Source organism: Micropterus salmoides, unplaced genomic scaffold (assembly GCF_014851395.1).
Source record: "Micropterus salmoides isolate LMB-PRFRI ecotype aquatic unplaced genomic scaffold, ASM1485139v1 Ms_hic_scaffold_423, whole genome shotgun sequence".
In the NCBI taxonomy this organism is placed as follows: domain Eukaryota; kingdom Metazoa; phylum Chordata; class Actinopteri; order Centrarchiformes; family Centrarchidae; genus Micropterus; species Micropterus salmoides.
Window position 1 is genome coordinate 3,048 of NW_024043629.1, and position 17,897 is coordinate 20,944.

Genomic DNA, 17,897 nt, shown 5'->3' on the forward strand with positions numbered 1-17,897 from the left:
TCTTCTTGAATCGGACAATCTACACATTTATTCCATACTTGGTATGTTATGATCCACTTAAGTTAAGCATGATACGAGATGAATAAAGCCCCGTTTTTGTTATACACCGCCATTTTGACTGTAAGGAAGTTAGAAGTGACAATTGAGGGAGATTTAACTCTTCTTTGTTTGGGAGGGGCGAGGGAGGTAGGGAGGAATTTTATTTTGTGTGGTGTGATACAACAAAATGTTCTAAATAAATAAGTTTGGACTTACTGTCACTATTATTTTCCCTTACTAAGTTTACACAGTCTGCTCATTTACAATACAATTACACTATCCAATGCATCCTAAGGACATCCTAACACTTTATTAAGAACTTTGCATACATCTATATAAGAAAACATACACTATACTATACAAAAAATGTTGTCCCCTTCATTCCACCTCTCTCATGCGTACCCACTGGACACACAGCCTGCCCTTCACTCTCTGTTCCCCACCTACTTGCCCCCAGACACACCTTGTGTTGCTCTGCACTCATAGTGAGTGTACTCTGCTAGTTAAGGATTCCTACCATGTCAGTATATTTATGTACTGTATGCTGAAACACAATGCTATAGTGCTGCAGGGGGGACAAAGTGAAGGCAACAACTGTACGATATAATGCAGACCAATTCAACAGCCAAAAACAATGAGAGGAAATGCAGAACATCTAAGATTTACTATGCTCAACAGCAACAAGAGATATGTTTCAATGAACAGGCATTAATGTATGGTAAATATCATGATATTTATATCAATTGATTTACATGCTAGAATTTCACATTTAATAATAATATAATGGGCATAATGCAAAAATATGTGACTCTTTGAGTACCTTTGATATATATGATAACCCATACCATTGTTGTCTTCATCTCATAATAATTCTAACATATTAAAACTTGAGATACCGTATGTACTGTATATACTGTATGTAAAACACTTTTGAACAGCTGAATGACTGACAAACCTTTTGGTTTTGTCATCTTTACATTTCACTCAGGTTACTACTGACAGGTTTGAAAGAGTGAACGATTTACTTTAATAATCATTACACTATTCTTTCTTTTTCTCTGCGGTAAAACCTATGGTATTTGTCAAAAGACACTATTTTATATCTACAAGGATAATTCAATTTCTGAGCAGATAATTAAATCAATAACTCACCAATCACAAATGAGAACTTTACATTAAATAAAGTAAATAAAGTCTCTCTGAAATGACAGGATCCTAAACATACTGCCAATAGACGATCATCAATTTCTGTATACATGTTATACTACCTTGGTAAGAATATGCATCCACTTTTTTCCGAGTTGTCCATATCCACTGAGTTGAATTTAAGTAGTTTGATCAAAATAAAAATGATTGTGGGCAAATGTTATTTCTGACTGACAGATGTGAGAAAGTCGGATTTAAGCTTGATGTGTAAACTCAATGAAGAGTTTACAGTCCACTATGGGGCCGCTGGTTTGGCTAAGTTGGCCCTGACTCTGGCTTGGTCTACCGCATCCAACATGTTCTTGCTGTCCATAGCCAGAGAGTGTGCTGCAGCCAGCATCTGCTTCTTACACTCTTCCTTCAGAGAGGTGATGGAATTCTGCTGGGCCAGGCGCATTTTGCTGATCAACTCCGCCATGTCTTTGTTCAGCAGCTTCTGAGTGCCCTCGATCTGTGGGGACGGTAAACAAACATGACTTTTTTGGATGGGCACAATTGGCCTTCTTCACAGAAGAGATTACAGTAGAAAAACACGGGTCTAAATAAATAATAATAGACATGGGCACTATCTTTGTGAAGCTTCTAAACATTTTGGTTGAAATTGCTACACGGATGTGTTGAAGCAACTCAACTGCATCACATTATCAGCTGTTTGTGTGATTTTGTCCATGCAGCACATACTGTATGTGATCCTTACATACATTTTGTTGACCCACTGTGCACATGTCAGCTGGTTTTGTTTGAAGTAAGCAAGAAATTAATCAAATTTAATATTTTTTTGTGCCACGTTTTATAAATTGTTTAACACTGTGGCTTTGTAGAAACTGTTCGATTATGCAAGCTATGGATTTTGGGTGCGAGTAAACATTAAATGGCACGGGGTCAATAAAGAAAGGGAGCAAGGCAATTAGAAAACACAGCAAACAAGCTGCAGATAATATACCGTACCTCAGTCCTGACAGACTCGTGTAAGGTGGGCAGTATTTCATCCACACTGCGAATCAGATCTCGTAAAGCCATGCCTACAGACTGTGGAGGGAATTCATCAATTGTTTGACTCAATTTAGACACCTTAAATTTATAAACTGTCTACAGCAGCAACAAACTATAAAATGAAAGTTAAAAATATTTAATTTCTCTCAGTGTACCTGGACTACGGTGATATATTTTTCCGGCTGCACCTCGGTGATGTCATTCTTGAGTTGGACAACAACTTTGACCAGATTCATGACAGAGTTATACACTTTGTCGTCAGAGCGGTCGAGCTCGGCTGTGGGTGCAGGCTGAGTAAGAGGGAATAATGTGTCATTACTTTACACAAAGGATCACTGGACTATTTTAAATGCACGGTAACATCAATTCAACTAAAGGGTAACTTTATTTTCTGAACCTAGAAATCAATGCTATTAAAAATAAATTGTGTTTTCAGTGGTACAAATGCTAACAATACAGAAATGAAGTGAACTACCTGTGCTGTGAGCCGTGGGGGCTTCTCTGGAGCCACTGCAGGGCAGAAAGAGGAACAATAAGACAGACAGAGAAAGAGAAGACAAAAGACAGACAGAAGGACTCAAGAGGAATAATAGTATTCAGAAAATAAACGTGTAATGTGAGTAATGTGAGTTTCCTTTAAGCGCTTACCATTCTTGGCATCAGCTTCAGCGGCCTAAAAAGAATAAAAGATAAATCTCATGAGCACAAGAAAATACAAACAGCCTGTCTGAACTGTCACTGTCAAGATATCCAACAGCTCACAAACACTACAGACAATAATGCTCAAAGGTAATCCTAGTAATCATCAGAGAAATTCATTTCAGACTGAAATGTTATGAGATATAATTTATAATCCTCCAAAGGAAACTTTACAGAAATACAAGAAGGTTAAAGGAAAAGTTCCATGTTTTCACTTACACCATTGTATATCCACAATTTGTGATCACTCAATACCCTGTGATAAAATCTTGCTAATTAGTAGTATCCACTTTCACTAAATGTGCCTCATGTATTTCCCAGAATGCCTTATGATAACCTCAAAGAACAAGTTTTTGCTTGTAGTTATAAGAGTGATAATTGTATTGGATTGTTGCAAATAAATAAAAGTGCATCAATTAATATATTTGTGACTGGAGGACAAGGTAAAACATGTATTTTTTGTACCCTTTTAATTAAGATATTGTATTATTTAAATATATATGTGTATTGATATTATAAATGTTATATTTCTTAATTAAATATATGAAGAAGAGTGATCACACACTGCCATCATTGCACTTCCACAGGATTGATTACCAATTTAAATAATCAAGCTTACTTTACAGTTGCTTTTTGGTAACTGGAAATAAACTTAAAATACTTACACATCATGGTTGACTTCGCAAACTATTATATGTTGTGTGACGTCATGCTGAATTTTGGTCACTACATTTGGTCTGAGCTACATTGCCAAGAGCTGTTTGGCTAACATGTCCCTTTAATCTGGCTCTGAAATCAAAGTTTGCATTTGTACCTACCACAGGGCTGATAGGGTCCTCTGGTGCCATGGGGTCCTGCAAAAGAACAGGCAGGTTCATTTTATAGAATATGGACATGGACACAAAAAATAATAATGTTCTGTTTCCTACCAGGAGTCTTTCCTCCTTCTCTAGCCACTTTTTATCCTCCATCATCTGCTCTTTCTGCTGGCGGAGAGTGTCCTGCATGTTGTGTCTCTCTCTCTGCCACAGGAGCTGGGCGTCCTCTTTGCTGTTTGGTTCCATTCGGAGAAACTCGCCCTCCTACAGCATCAGGGGAAGTATAACAGAAGTATGACTGATTAACAGCACTTCTTCTTTGGTCTCTTAATGCATTCATTTTTTATCTTACATGTAGTGCTTTAGGTTTATGAACGTTTGAACACTTGACTTCAAACGTAAGAAAACTGACAGACATGCACACAGCTGAGTATTTCTTACCCCCACGCTTCGACGCCGAGGGGACCTGATGGGCAACTGAATAGTGTTCATGGAATCGACAGGGGTCTGATATTCACATGGGCTAGCCAGGTCAGGTGAGCTGGCACACAAAGCCTCGTTCAGCTGCACAGATACACACACACATACACACACACAATTAGATAATAGATAATTGTCATCTTGGAGGAAGCAGGTATCTATAGAGGTTACTTAGGTGAACAACTGTACCTGAATGTGTAGACCAACATTGAGCGTGTTCCCAAACCGCGATGGTTTCATTCTCGAAGGCTACAGTAAATATTGAAAAGATGTATTAAAAGTACATGTGTTGCACTTGAATATTGTGCCACTTTGTAACATATAAGAGTGTCTCTTTTATCATACCTTGGGAGGAGGCTCGTGAAAAGTGAGCTTGGCGTCGAACAATTTTGTGGCGCGCGCTCTGTTCCTCTCTCTCTCCACTTCCTCCTCCTTCTCCATCTTGTGGACATCACTGACAGTTTTTAGACAAGAAGTTACATCATGTCATGTCATTACAGAAAGGTAATCGCCATTGATCCAACTTGTGAATGTGTTGTTTCATCATCATAACCAGATGGCTCCCCTATCTTTATTGTCATCCTGTGAAATCCTGTGAGAGTTCATTTTTCCATATTTCATAAAGAAATACCTAATCTTGACCACCAGCTCAGTGAAGTTTGGTCTCTCTCTGGGGTCGTAGGACCAGCAGCGGGTCATGAGTGAGTAGAGGGCAGGAGGGCAGTCATCAGGCTTGGGTAGCCTGATTCCCTGCTCCAGTTGGTTGATCACGTCTCTGTTCTCAAGCCAGAAAAATGGCTGCTGCCCACGGCTCATTATCTCCCACATGCATACAGCTATCGGGCAATGCAAACAGAGAAACACAGAAATGACATTTAAAGGACTTCAGCCTCAATGTAACTGTGCTGGTGTTGTCTTAACTAAATCACTTAATTAAATGTGTAGACTAAAAAAAATTTATAATAAATTTAGTTGATAAAAAAATCTCAAAACCTCATGGAAATAATGTGTTTATTTTATGTATAAAAAATGTCTCCTGGTTCAAAAGCAATACTTTCAGATTGCCACCTTGTTCATGGTAGTTCACTTTTTCTATGCCTTGAAAGTATTGACAGTTTGATTAAGTTCCAGAAAATGTTTTCCTTTAGGGGTGGAAATTCAATTGTCAAGTTGTCACCTTGTATTTTCCAAATACAAGCCAGTATTACATTGGGCATATCAATAATAAGGAACATTAAGCTGGTTATGCCTTGTTTGCTTTCTCTTTCTATTAGGCAAAAATGTGAAGGTGTCTAAACAAAACATCCATCATTTGGGGCCTGACATAAAGAGCTCGATCAAGTCATTTCTACAATTTCATTAAAACATGCACTGACTGTTGAAGATCAACCAGCCACCTGCCTTTTGTCATGTTTGAGGATCAGTGTGCTTTCCTGTCTTGTGCCTGAACCCCCTAAATGTCTTTGCACTGAACTGTTGTACTGTATGTTAGTGTATCACAAGCTCACCAAACATCCACACATCACTAGCTGTGGTGAAGCGTCTGAAGTTGATGGATTCTGGAGCCATCCACTTGATTGGCAGCCGAGTAACAGACGCTGCAAAGAAATGGGAGAGGTTGGTATTTTTCTATCAACATTTTTTCATTTTTGAACAGGAATATAAAGAGGTGTGTTTTATGTTCCCTCTTTACTAGTTCATCTATTTCGACAAGGATACATGTACAATATTTCTTCTGTGCTATTTGGTTTAATCTGACAAAATGCGAAATGAGTCCTAAGAAAAACTAGTGCAACAATGAAATCAGCTTTTATTTTTCTGCCTCTCTGACCTTTGTAGTACTCTTCATCCTCAATGTATCTCGACAGACCGAAGTCTCCGAGCTTCACACAGTCTGGACTGGCGACTAACACGTTCCGAACAGCAATGTCTCTGACAAATAAGATGGAAGGACAGGTTAAGGTTTATGTGGGTACAGATAAAGATGAAAATGTAGATAAAAAGTAACCTGGTGCCGAAATTATCACTTGACTGGTAACATGATGGAGACTGTCTGTCTTGGGCAGAGCAGAGTGTCTTAAATTACCTTAAACTCTTACTGATTGGTCTGAATTTTAAAAATGACTGCAGTGCTGCCACGACCGCAGCAGCAAATAACACAAAAGGAAGGTTTGCATTTTCCACACAGGCTGGAACTAATTTCCTTTTTGTCTGCGTTTTCCCTTCACAGGAGATTGAATCCACGAGTGGCTGCTTTGCTGCCTGAAAACTGTTGATAACATTCTGCAGAAACAACTGAGTGAAGCATTCGCTTTTCTGGCATCTCACATTAACTTTCTGTAATGCTGTGTCTTAGTATACACATTTCAAGTAAAAATAAAAAGGTTTGTTACTGCCACTACCTTATATGACTCCGCTTACATTCAGAAGCTGTTTTGGCCTGTTGTTTTTACATCAGACGATAGGACTGTTAATCTTCCATTTTCCTTTCCATTCCAGTAAATTAAGACTGTGCGATAAAACCCAAGAAATCTGATCAGATCTCAGATATGTCCAATTATTTCAAGAACATACTGTAACTCAGCGTGATCGGCCCAGAACATAACAGACTGTGCCTCTTTTCTTATGACAGTAACAAAGGGCCTAATCAATTATATAAAAGACTATGGCTGGGCATTAATTAATTAACACCAACAATTATTTTATACGCAGGATAAGCTGTTGACGATGGATGGATGGAAGGATGGTTATTTTGAAATCGCAGAAAATCATGCGATTAATCGGGATAAAAAAATTAATCGTTGCCCAGCACTATAAAAGACCTTTTACTCCTACTTAATCAGTTTCAGCGAAGACATGCTGTGCTAGCATTATCCCTTCATACACAATTAGTGTAAGTTAGCTGGTCAGCTGGACTTAGTAGTGCTGTCAAAGTGGCAACTTTGTCATCATCCCAAACAACAATTATATTACACACATGAGGCGTTGGTTTTGTGCATAACGTTTTAGGGGACTCATTAGCTAGTTTTCTAGATTTATGTGGCTAAGTTCACTGAACTTTTTTCTTGTAGAACAATAAGCTTACAACTTGCATATTCACAATATCTAGCCTTCAATTACAGGCTTACTACATATGTAACATACTGTCCATGTTACATACAGATGTTACAATATGGGTCCATCAATTTACAGTTGATTGGAAAAACTGATGTGAGTAATTATTTGATCGTTTCAGGATAAGAAATATAAACGTGCTTATGCTCTGTGTTAGAAAATTTCCCTGAGATAAAAAACAGCATAAACTGTTGTATTTCCACTTCCAGGACAACAACACAACAAATGAAAGGAGCTTCTCACCTGTGTACCACATTGACCCCTGAGAGGTAGACGAGAGCTTTGCAGATCTGCAGGCTGAACAGCACCAGAGTTGTATTTGTCAGTGTTTTCTGGTTCTGACTTAGGTAGTTCCCAAGCTGCAAAAATGTTAGCATTTAATTAAGACAAGCTGCAAGGCAATCATACGTGACTCACGCCAGCACTGTGCAATATTTCAGTGGGCTGTAGTCATATTTTGTGTGAATCCTGTCAAGCAGAGTAATGTTCCCTCAAACTAAAAATACATTAATTACACAGTATGACTGCATTAAAACTGAAAAAAGATTGGCACTAACCTCTCCATACTGATAAAGCTCCATGACAATCCACACTGGATTCTCCTCTGTGATTCCAATAAGTTTGACATGTGCTGGTGATTGAGGTTCTTCATAATTACTGGTAAACACACAACGTTCACATGTTACTGTCACTGTTGTCGCAGTTATTTTATTATTTTCTACACCTTTTCCAAACTACCTGCTTCACTCATGAACTTCTCCATCACGTCAGGTGAACAGTCTTTGCAGGTCTTCACCGCCACGTTAACCTTTTCGCCATTCTGTTAAATCAACACCCAAAAAAGAGACAGCGACAAATATTTCAACGGAAACGAGTACAAGCATTTATGCAAACAGCACATTCTGTACACAGTATGGCCTGTTTGAATCTTGTAGAATGAACCTACTATAGAGCTCAAATGATTAGTCGATTAAGTTATTTGATAAGTTGACGCACAGCAACTGTTTTTATAATTGTTTGAGCCATTTTTCAACAAAACTTTCTCATGTTCCAGGATTTGCTGCTATTGTATGTCTTGTGTGATGGTAAAGCAGTATTTTGGGGGTGTATACTGTTGGTCGGACAAAACAATCTAAAGACCTTAACTTGGGCTTCAGATTAGTGTGGTTTTCACTATTTGTTTTGAGAATTTATAGACCTAACAATAGCGAAAATAATCAGCTGATTAAGACCTACTACCGGTATACATGTAATGCAATTCAACATTCAAACAGCAGTTTGAAAGGTTTAATATTCTGTAACTACATAGTTTTATGCAGCAATTGAGACTCCTGGTAACATAAATATTTCTCTAACAAGCTTCCCACCATTTTAATCTATTATTAGTTTACAGATAGTTTTTGCTGTTAGTATAGATATACTTCAACTAGGAAGATACACTTACGGATTTTTTGTAAACTCCATCGTAGACTTCCCCAAAAAACCCCTCACCAAGGATTCGGCCAAGAACAACGTCACGTCGGTCGATCCCGTACTTAACAACTACAAAGCAAAATCTGAATTAATGAAAGCTCAAAAGTGACTTCCCACAGTGATAATTCTGCAAAAGACTTGAATACAAACTTAGAACAAACCTGATTTTGGCCTTTCATCGTTAATCTCGCAATAGATATCTGAACCTGAAAATAAAAAAGAAAGACAATTTTTTTTTGACCTCACGGCTTCTATCACTATGCTGTTACTTGTTTTTGTAAGATAGTGACATAAAGGTGTAGCTTTTTTTTGGAAATGAACATCCCATGTCTTGCATTACACACAGAGGTAATGTAAAACTATGAAAACTGTCAGCTCACCCATACTGTGTCTGGAAGATCCAGTGTCTGTGCTGCTCCAGAGAAAAGATAGAATGAGAGAAAGCCCCGGTCATAAATTTTTAAATTATTGCTCCTCAGAGCGCTGACAGAATGATCCAATATAACCGCCTTACTCATCAATAACTGTAACTTTTCATTTCATATTACAATAAAAAAAAGAATGAGTACAGCTTGGAGTACACTGAGGCTGGGAGAGAGCACAAATCATTCAAAGTCATAAAACAGCCAAAAGCCCCTCACCTTTTAGGAATCTCAGGTAGGGAACATCTTGCATTGGCATCTAGAACAGAAATTAGTAGCGATAATTTCAGTTTAAATAATAGATTAAAAAGCCTCTTGTGCAGCTTTTTAGGCACCCAACTATGCTCCGTTCCTAAAAACAACATATTCATGCCCTTTATTGCTAGCAATAAACAATAAAATAAAGGGCATGAATATGTGGAGCTTTCACCACTGTGATCCGAACAAGTGACTGAGTCGTACAAACCTCTATTTGGTCGGTAGATAATGGTATCTTCTGTGTCATTTTCCAAGCGGCAGTAACCATCAATAAGGTCCATCATGTTCTCTGCCATAGGGACCGTGGCCACATTGATTGATAGACGCTATCAGAAAGAACAAAAGAGATTATTACAATGTCAGCACATGTACCCGGTCAAATTTCCTGTGCAGACGCTCTCTATAGTGAAGGTACTTGCTAATTTTAGCTATTCTGATTCTGTACAAAGTACTATTGTATAATAAGATTGATAGTGTTATTGTGGTACTTACTTGTTTGGCCCCTTCTATATCGAAGTTCACAAGAGCCTTGCCATCACTCTGAGATAAGCATTGTATTTTCTTGATCTGTTTGAAGTCGGCTAGAAAAACAGCCTGAGCACAAACAAGAGTAATACAATAAGTGAAATTATGATGGGGCTGATTAGATTTGACAAACTGTGTTAGACATACAGTGATGTAGCATCCACTGATGGCTGTTAACAAGGTCAGGAGATATGGTATGTATTGACTTGAAAAATCCAGCATGAATTAATTTATATTATCAGACTTTCAGAATGCAACAGCGGTACTTTCAGAAATTATATAATTAAAGTTATAGTTTGACATTTTGGGAAATATGCTTGTTCGCTTTAGATGTGAAGATGTGAAGAATGATACCACTCTCATGTCTGTAAGATAAATGTGAAGCAGCCAGTTAGCTTAGCTTAGGCTTCACTAACAGGACCGCGCCAAGTTAGAGGTGGTTTATGTGATCATGTTTATGATGAGGGGTCGAGGGAAGGTGGATGAGAAGGTCGTATGTGCTACTGAGAACCTGGGGGTCGAGACTCAGGGTGGAGACTCGTCTCTGTAGAGACTCGCTGTGGAGCAGCTGATGGATCGTCCCCCCGTGGTTCCTTGGAGACTGAAGGAGCTAGATGAGGCCGTATGGAGCCTTTCTCAAGGGATGGGGGGTTTAGAGAACTGAGACAGTGAGAGAGAGTTTGGGCGATCTTATGTATGTGGCGGTGATTGGATTGCAGGTGTGTGTGATGGGACACGGCTGGTTTAATCAGTGAGGGGAAAGAGGGAGGCGTGGTCCTATTCCTGAACCTCAGTTTACATAACTCCATTAAAAACTGAAGGCACAGGGAAACAGCTAGTCTGGCTCTCTCCAAATATAACAAAATCCAGCAGGAAAAAATCTCACTAGGTCACACCCTGTATCTAGTTTTTTTCATCTGTACAAAAACGAAGTGTAAGCATGACATGTTGTGGTTTTACGTGGTGTTGTGTAACACTGACTTTTTCTTGGCCGGAAGTGGTTGTCAGGCAACCAATGAAGACTTCAGGAAGTCACGGTTAATTATTGAGCTTTAGAGGTGCTGGTGAGTGTATTCTGTTTTCAGTCTTTATGCTAAGCTAAGCTAACCAGATGTAGTTTTTACCTTTCAGATAGGGAGTGGTATCAATCTTCTCATTTAACTCTTGGGTAGGAAGCAAATGAGTGTATTTCCCAAAATGTCCAACTATTCATTTAACAAAACTTAACTCAGCAAGATAGATTAGATATACAAAACTACACACTGTAACATCGGATGAAAGCCCTCAAATTGTCAAAGCCCTCTCAAGTAACACCTAAATCTTCACCATGCTTACCGCTGAATTCTTCTGCGTGCGTTGGCGAATTCCCCTTCCACCGATGACCAGCTCCACCGACAGACTCCAGCCTTGCTGTTGACAAGTGAGAGCGGTTAAATGTTTGCGATATTAATGTGAGCAAGAGCAGTGTAAGGTTTGGAGCTCCTGATGTTGATAACCAAGACTATCATAGGATTTAGTGGTAGAGACCTTTTTCGTTGCTCAGTATCATGCTGAACATGTTCCACTCACCACTAGTTCACATGGGAAAACCTCTTCATCAAAATTGCTGAAATCTTTGAGGGTCTCAAAAAACTTGACCATACAGTCGTCCTCCTTGAGTGTTGCGTACTGCTGAAATGTTTGCTGGATCAACTTCCGCAGAGGCTTTGACTGGATCACAAACAGGGAAATTTTGTGTTTTATGTCCACTCTGATGGTCTACCACCCAGTATTAATAAGGAAAATAAATGTGTGGTTGTCTAGAATTTAAAACATTAGTATAGCTCACCTTCATGCTGTTAATCACCTGTTGAGGAAAGAAAAGTTCCAGGCCCACTTCTTTTCTTCATTTGTAAAGCAAATTTCAGAAAAATAGTATGAATGAAATAAAGAAAAAAGCCAGATTATAACATCATATGTTTTAAATGTCATCAAGTTTTTTAGTGAACTAAGAAAATGGTAGTAATGCAAATTATCCGGTGGGGCTTTTTAAAGGGTTTGATTACATTAAGGCTCACTATCTACCCATACAGAGTAATTGTCTGAGTGAAGTTGTGTCACAAAAAATCACAGTTACAAGATTATGGGAAAATAACAACTTACTCTAGCAGCTCAAAGTTAGACTTCTTCTCTAGACCTTTTGAATTCATGTCTTTATAGAACCTCCTGTAAAAAAACAGAGTACAAGGAAACTATCTCAGCAACTAATTCATTCTATACAACCAAATGTCCTTCATCCTAAACAATAAGTTACACTGCCATCGCTAAATGAAAAGTTTTACCAACCAGCAAGAGCAAAAGAATAAGAGGAATGCAGTGACTTACCTGATCTCCAAACAGCCAAGCTGCAGCGCCATCCCATCACTGACCTTACTGGCATGATACTGCATGTAATCATTGCGCACCTGTCGTAGAATGAAACAGAGGAATCAGATATACCACTATAAACTACAGTAATACTGGATTATTACACTACTGTGAAAATTATTTGGATATAGTGCTGGATGATAGGGCCAAAAATGTTATCACGATAACAAATTTTATATCATTCGATATCTATAATTATCACGACAAACCATTATTTCTTTCAAGTTTAAAGGCTGATTTTTGCTCCTCAGCGAAAGCTGAAGAAACCAGAATTAATTTAATTGTGGTCAGAACATGACAAACAGAACAGAACATTCAAAACAATCATGGTTTTAAAAAATATGCATGAGTAAAATTAAGTAAAAATCTTTTTTTCAGTCCCTTTTACTCAGTAAAATAAATATCTTATAAGAAAAAATAAGTGCTGATTTGCATATAATTCAAATGAATTAGATCAATCATTTAATAAACATTTGTTATATTGTTATTGAGGGAAATTATATCGCAATAATTATAATTATTGTTTAATTACCCAGCCCTATTTCTGTTATTTTTTTCCCACTTCCCATGACAGGCTGTTTTTATTTTGATTATACTGCACAGATCATGTACTGCTAAATGCTGAAAGAAGGTGATGGCACATAGTTTATAATAGCTTGATGATTATTCAGCTTTTCTGCAGAATCAAACGGTATCCTGCAGGCCGGTAACAAATATTTTGTGGCCCTGTATGGTTTTGTTTTACAGTAATGAAGGTTTTATATTATTACATGTAAATTTGTTTTAAACAAAAGAAGTGCCACCTGCATAAACAGCAGAATAAATAATTAAATCAAAGACTGAGTACACTGTAGCTTATTACCTGCTGGTAAAAATACACTAGTGTGGACCTGTCATCTTTGAATCTTTCCAGGAAATTGACGGGTATGTATCTGATACGAAGGTCATACCTGCATTGAAAAACAAAACAGATATCAAATGCCATACTTCAGTATCAAAATACCATAGATGTCTTCCAACAGATAGAAACAACATTCAAAACACTCGTTCTACAAGATAAAATCTGATACAACTGTCCTTGTAATCAATCTGTACCTCCACTCAGCCTCCACGTGATGGCTCTCATAGCGTTGTTCCATCTCGCCGACAGTCAGATCTGGATGCAGCCAGTGAAGTTCTTCTGACTTCAGGTGCTTCAGCAGGAGACCGTAGCATCCCGTGTGTTTGATGTTCGGCCCCAGTCGACCGCTGATCAGAATCGAACGAATGATTGCCTGAAGGAGATGGAACGAGATATATTCCCCTAAAAAAATTTATTATGAATTTTTAGCCTTGCTATTTATTGCACTTGGTTGACACCTGCTTCATCTTTACTTGTACAGGCTAACAAATTAGCCTTAAAATTGATGAGAGGAAGTTCTGGAAATAACATGTTAAACTTTTATTTATGCCTGTTGCTGTAAACTCAACAATGAAATAAGATTATTTGTTCACTGATTAAGGATTTATTATCTTTCCGGAACAAGGCCAAAAAAAGCAGATTTCTGTCTCAATTACAAAACACCTCCTCCAACATTGACGGGTCATCTTTGAATTTATAATCTAAACTAACTCAGATAAGATTCCCATCTTTTTACACTCCCCTCCCCATTTTTTTTAGATTACTCTCACCCTGATTTGCCAGGAGCTGTCACATTTAACCAGCTTGAAGTTCTTGCCCAGGTTGTTGTTGGTGCAGAAGCACACTTTGAGGATCTTGACGGGCCCTCCATCCCCAGTGAATTGCAATTCAGGGTTGGGCTCTGGGTCACTTTGTCTTGGAGTGGGCACCTTCCAGGACAGGGTGTCACCGGACATCACCTCATACATTCTCAAGGCTGGGTTGGCACCATCATATCCACACAATCCTTGCGACAAACAAAGGAAAAATACTTAAATTAGAATGTAAAATTAGTAGTGAAACTTCAGGTAACTTGCCTCATCATAGTACTACAGTCATGCTACTCCTCACACTGTTGTGATCTTGTGCCATGTGTCTATGACTCACATCATTTGATTCTGAGATCTGCTGATTACATTCCTTCCTTGATTTCAAGTGTGGGCCTGTGTGATTCATAAAGCAAAATTGTGAGAGCGTGGAGACACATCTAACATCTACATCAACGAGGAAAACTCCTTTAAAATCCATCTTCTCCCTGAGTGCAAATATAACTTAAACTTTAATACATATCTGTTGAAAATGCAATGAAAGTGACAACGAAATGTCGTAAACCAAAGCAACACCAAAATCTACTAAAACAACAGTGAATAACAGAGTGATGATGACTAACCGACCCACGTCCTAGCTCTGGGCCATTATGCAGCTTGTGTTAATCGAGGTGATAAAACCTCCCAATGTAGCAGAGAAGCAGCTCTTCATGTCCTCCTTAAAACAATAGTTTGACATTTTGAGAACCACTCTTACTTGCTTAATTGCAAAGCGTTAGAAGAGAAGACTGATGCCACTCTCACATCTGTCCATTCAATATCCTAGATTAAACCCTACTATACTATACTATTCTATACCATATTACATTTGATATTCTATGTTATATTGTGGCACTATACTAACTAGGCTATAGTATTATGATATACTTTTACATTGCACCTTATACTATATCCTATATCCCATACTATACTATATTGTACTATACTGTACTAGCCAATGCTATACTATATTATACTGTCTTCTTTCTACATTATATACTATATTTCTATTATGATTCTATATTAATACAGACAAGCGTATCATTACTTAATCACATCATATGTTATTCTGGTGTACACTGTTTACATTTATATGAGACTTGCTGCTATTAATTGACACCACTGTCCCTTAACCTTGTCGTTTTTTATTTATTTATTTTTAATTTAATTTAATTTATTGTGTTTTTATTGTATTGTTTTAATTTCCCTATTTATCTGTATTTATTTCTGTCTTTGTGTTGCTGAAACAACTTAATTACCCCCCATGGGGATCAATAAAGACATATCCTATCATAAGATAGAGCCAGGAGGTGGTTAGCTTAGCTTAGCATATAGACTGGAAACAGGGGAAAACAACTAGCCTGGCTCTGTCTCAAGGTAACAATATCTTCCCACCATAACTTCAAAAACTTACAATTAACACGCTGTATCTCCTCTGAGGACTGAAAAACGCACATCTAGTGGCCGTTCACGTACACTGGGCATGCGCGTGCCGGTGTAAACATGAAGCAGATGGTCTACTCTGTAGTTACAGATGATTTGGCAAAAGAATAAAGTGCTAAAGACGAAGAACCACACCAGATTTTATTTTGCATGGACCAGTAACAGGCTGTGACTGCGGCTGTTGCAAAGTAAATACGGGAACAAGTGTAGGCTAGGAAGTGTTATTTGCAAGTACAAAATATTATAATAAAAATACCAAATCAAAAACTCTGTCAGTAGCGTCGTCTTTCTACGTAGCATGACTTTTGAGACCCAGTCAGAGAGCCAAACAACATTTTTGCCTGTCCGCACTGAAACGCTCTCCAGAGTTTTAAAATGAAAAACGGGGTCGACAGCATTTTCAAACTTCTCCGTTTTAGGTCTTCGTTTTCGCTGTTTTAGTCTGTATGGGAGGTGCAAACCTAGCAAAAGTTCTCCGTTTTCCAACAAAAACGCAGTAGTGTGGATGGGGCCTCAAACACATTAATCCTTTAAACAAACAAGACACAGCCTGTTAGCTAGAAAGCTTTAGAGGTGCTAGTAGAGGAATGTTGTTACCTTTGGAGTGAGCCAGGCAAGCTGTTTAGCAATGCTAACCGGCTGCTGGTGACAGCTTATTTACAATACAGACATGAGAAGTCTTGGGAGAAAGCGAATAAGAGCATTTCCCAAAATGTCAAACTATTCCTTTAAGGCACGAATACCTCATAAAACATACAGCCAAGCAACAGGAGATTCTTCTCCAACCACCTAGCTTTAAACAAACACGGGGATGGTTACTGAAGATCGTAAAAACCTTAGCGCACAGCCACAATCACAGACAACCAAAATCTTTTCTTTCTTTTTTAGGTCAGACTTTCAAAAAAAAAAAAAAAAAAAAAAAAAATCAGGACAATACGCCTGTCTTCGCCGTAAGAACCCAAAACATCATTCTGACTCTCCACTCCTCACATTAATGTTCTGCCCTGTCAATCAAACAATCTGAGCGCAAGTTGACTCAGCAAACACAGATAAATACTTAAGAACAACCTTGACAACACACCTCACTATGAGGTCGAGATTTCAGCCGGTTACCCACCTCACAATAGCATCTGTCAGAAAAGTGCCTCTGGCTGTCAGAACGTGTTCTCTCATAAATAAAGCTCCATGCTGTTAGTCGGCTGTGAGGGAGCTGAGCTGTGTTAGTTTCTCTCAGGGTTTTCCGCTGCTGTTGGACGGGATCGTGTTTTGTTAGCCTGAGGCCATGAATTCCCCAGCAGGGCCGTGTGGGTGTGTTTGTGTGTAAACGTGTGTGCGTGTGTAGTGAAAAAGCGAGGAAGAGGAAGAGAGAGACAAGATCAGCATGCAGCACGGCCAGCATGTTGCACCATCACCTGGCTATGGGAGGCCTGACAAGAGGGAACTGAGGAGGTAGAGGCTGAAGGTTAAGATTACTTCTAAGAAGAAAAAAGGCATCCATGGTTTAAAGTATGCGGGGCTATACACACATGCCTTGCCTCACACAGAAGAAACAATGAGTAATCATAGTGACATATATATTTATACACACTTACACACACATTACAGATGGCTACAAATGCTCAGATAATATTGCTGTGACAAAATATTTCAGGTTTCACATCTATAGGAGAAATGTGGAATGACAGAAAAAATAATGGAGACTATCAATAAATGGCTTATTAGATAGATAAAAAAGTAAAGTGTTTCTAGCTGAAATTTTCAACTATGTCAAACAACACCAGCGACAAATTGCATAAATCGGAAAGGTTGCTGTGAAGATCAGGATATGTTTTCTCTGTCAGTGTTCCCTGTGAGATCTAGTCTAGTTCAGGTAACATGTTTGTGAGACTTCATTTTTGTCTAGGTTTAGTCTTTAACACTTTAACACTAAAAACTCAAAACAATGAGGCATAGATACAGAAGTGGGGCCACCATGCACGATACCAAACCCTGGGACTGGCCTACATGGAATTCATTAATGTTTCTGGGTTTGTTTGTTTTTTTAACTTTATTTATTTAGGGATGTTTCACTTTTCTTATAATTGTATAGAACTAGCACTCTACCAGTTCATTTGTAAGCAGGGCAGTCTTCTCAAGCAGACAGAACACTCACAAAAAGTAAACAAATATTATGCACAAAACAATATAATGCAAAAAAAGCCCCTGATTAAAAAGTTTTGTTTTTGTTTTTAACAGCTCTCTAGTGTTTTTAAGTGAACAAAAGCGACACTTTCCA

General features: G+C 38.3%; 1 protein-coding gene across 1 annotated transcript; it reads right to left on the reverse strand.

Annotated features, from left to right (window-relative positions):
* Nucleotides 1–1,463: 1,463 nt before the first annotated feature.
* On the reverse strand, nt 1,464–16,931 carry LOC119887582 (protein-tyrosine kinase 2-beta-like). Its single transcript, XM_038698314.1, is given in 32 exon segments — nt 1,464–1,696; nt 2,194–2,274; nt 2,394–2,528; nt 2,714–2,748; nt 2,887–2,911; nt 3,756–3,791; nt 3,867–4,019; nt 4,197–4,319; nt 4,425–4,484; nt 4,581–4,689; nt 4,867–5,071; nt 5,744–5,833; nt 6,067–6,167; nt 7,593–7,708; nt 7,907–7,977; nt 7,980–8,006; nt 8,088–8,169; nt 8,794–8,891; nt 8,984–9,028; nt 9,203–9,234; nt 9,464–9,503; nt 9,711–9,828; nt 9,995–10,096; nt 11,363–11,437; nt 11,597–11,737; nt 11,856–11,910; nt 12,170–12,232; nt 12,392–12,471; nt 13,296–13,383; nt 13,529–13,707; nt 14,105–14,340; nt 16,740–16,931. Coding segments are annotated over 31 exon segments (2,979 nt in total). The 5' UTR covers nt 14,303–14,340; nt 16,740–16,931; the 3' UTR covers nt 1,464–1,480.
* Nucleotides 16,932–17,897: the final 966 nt, after the last annotated feature.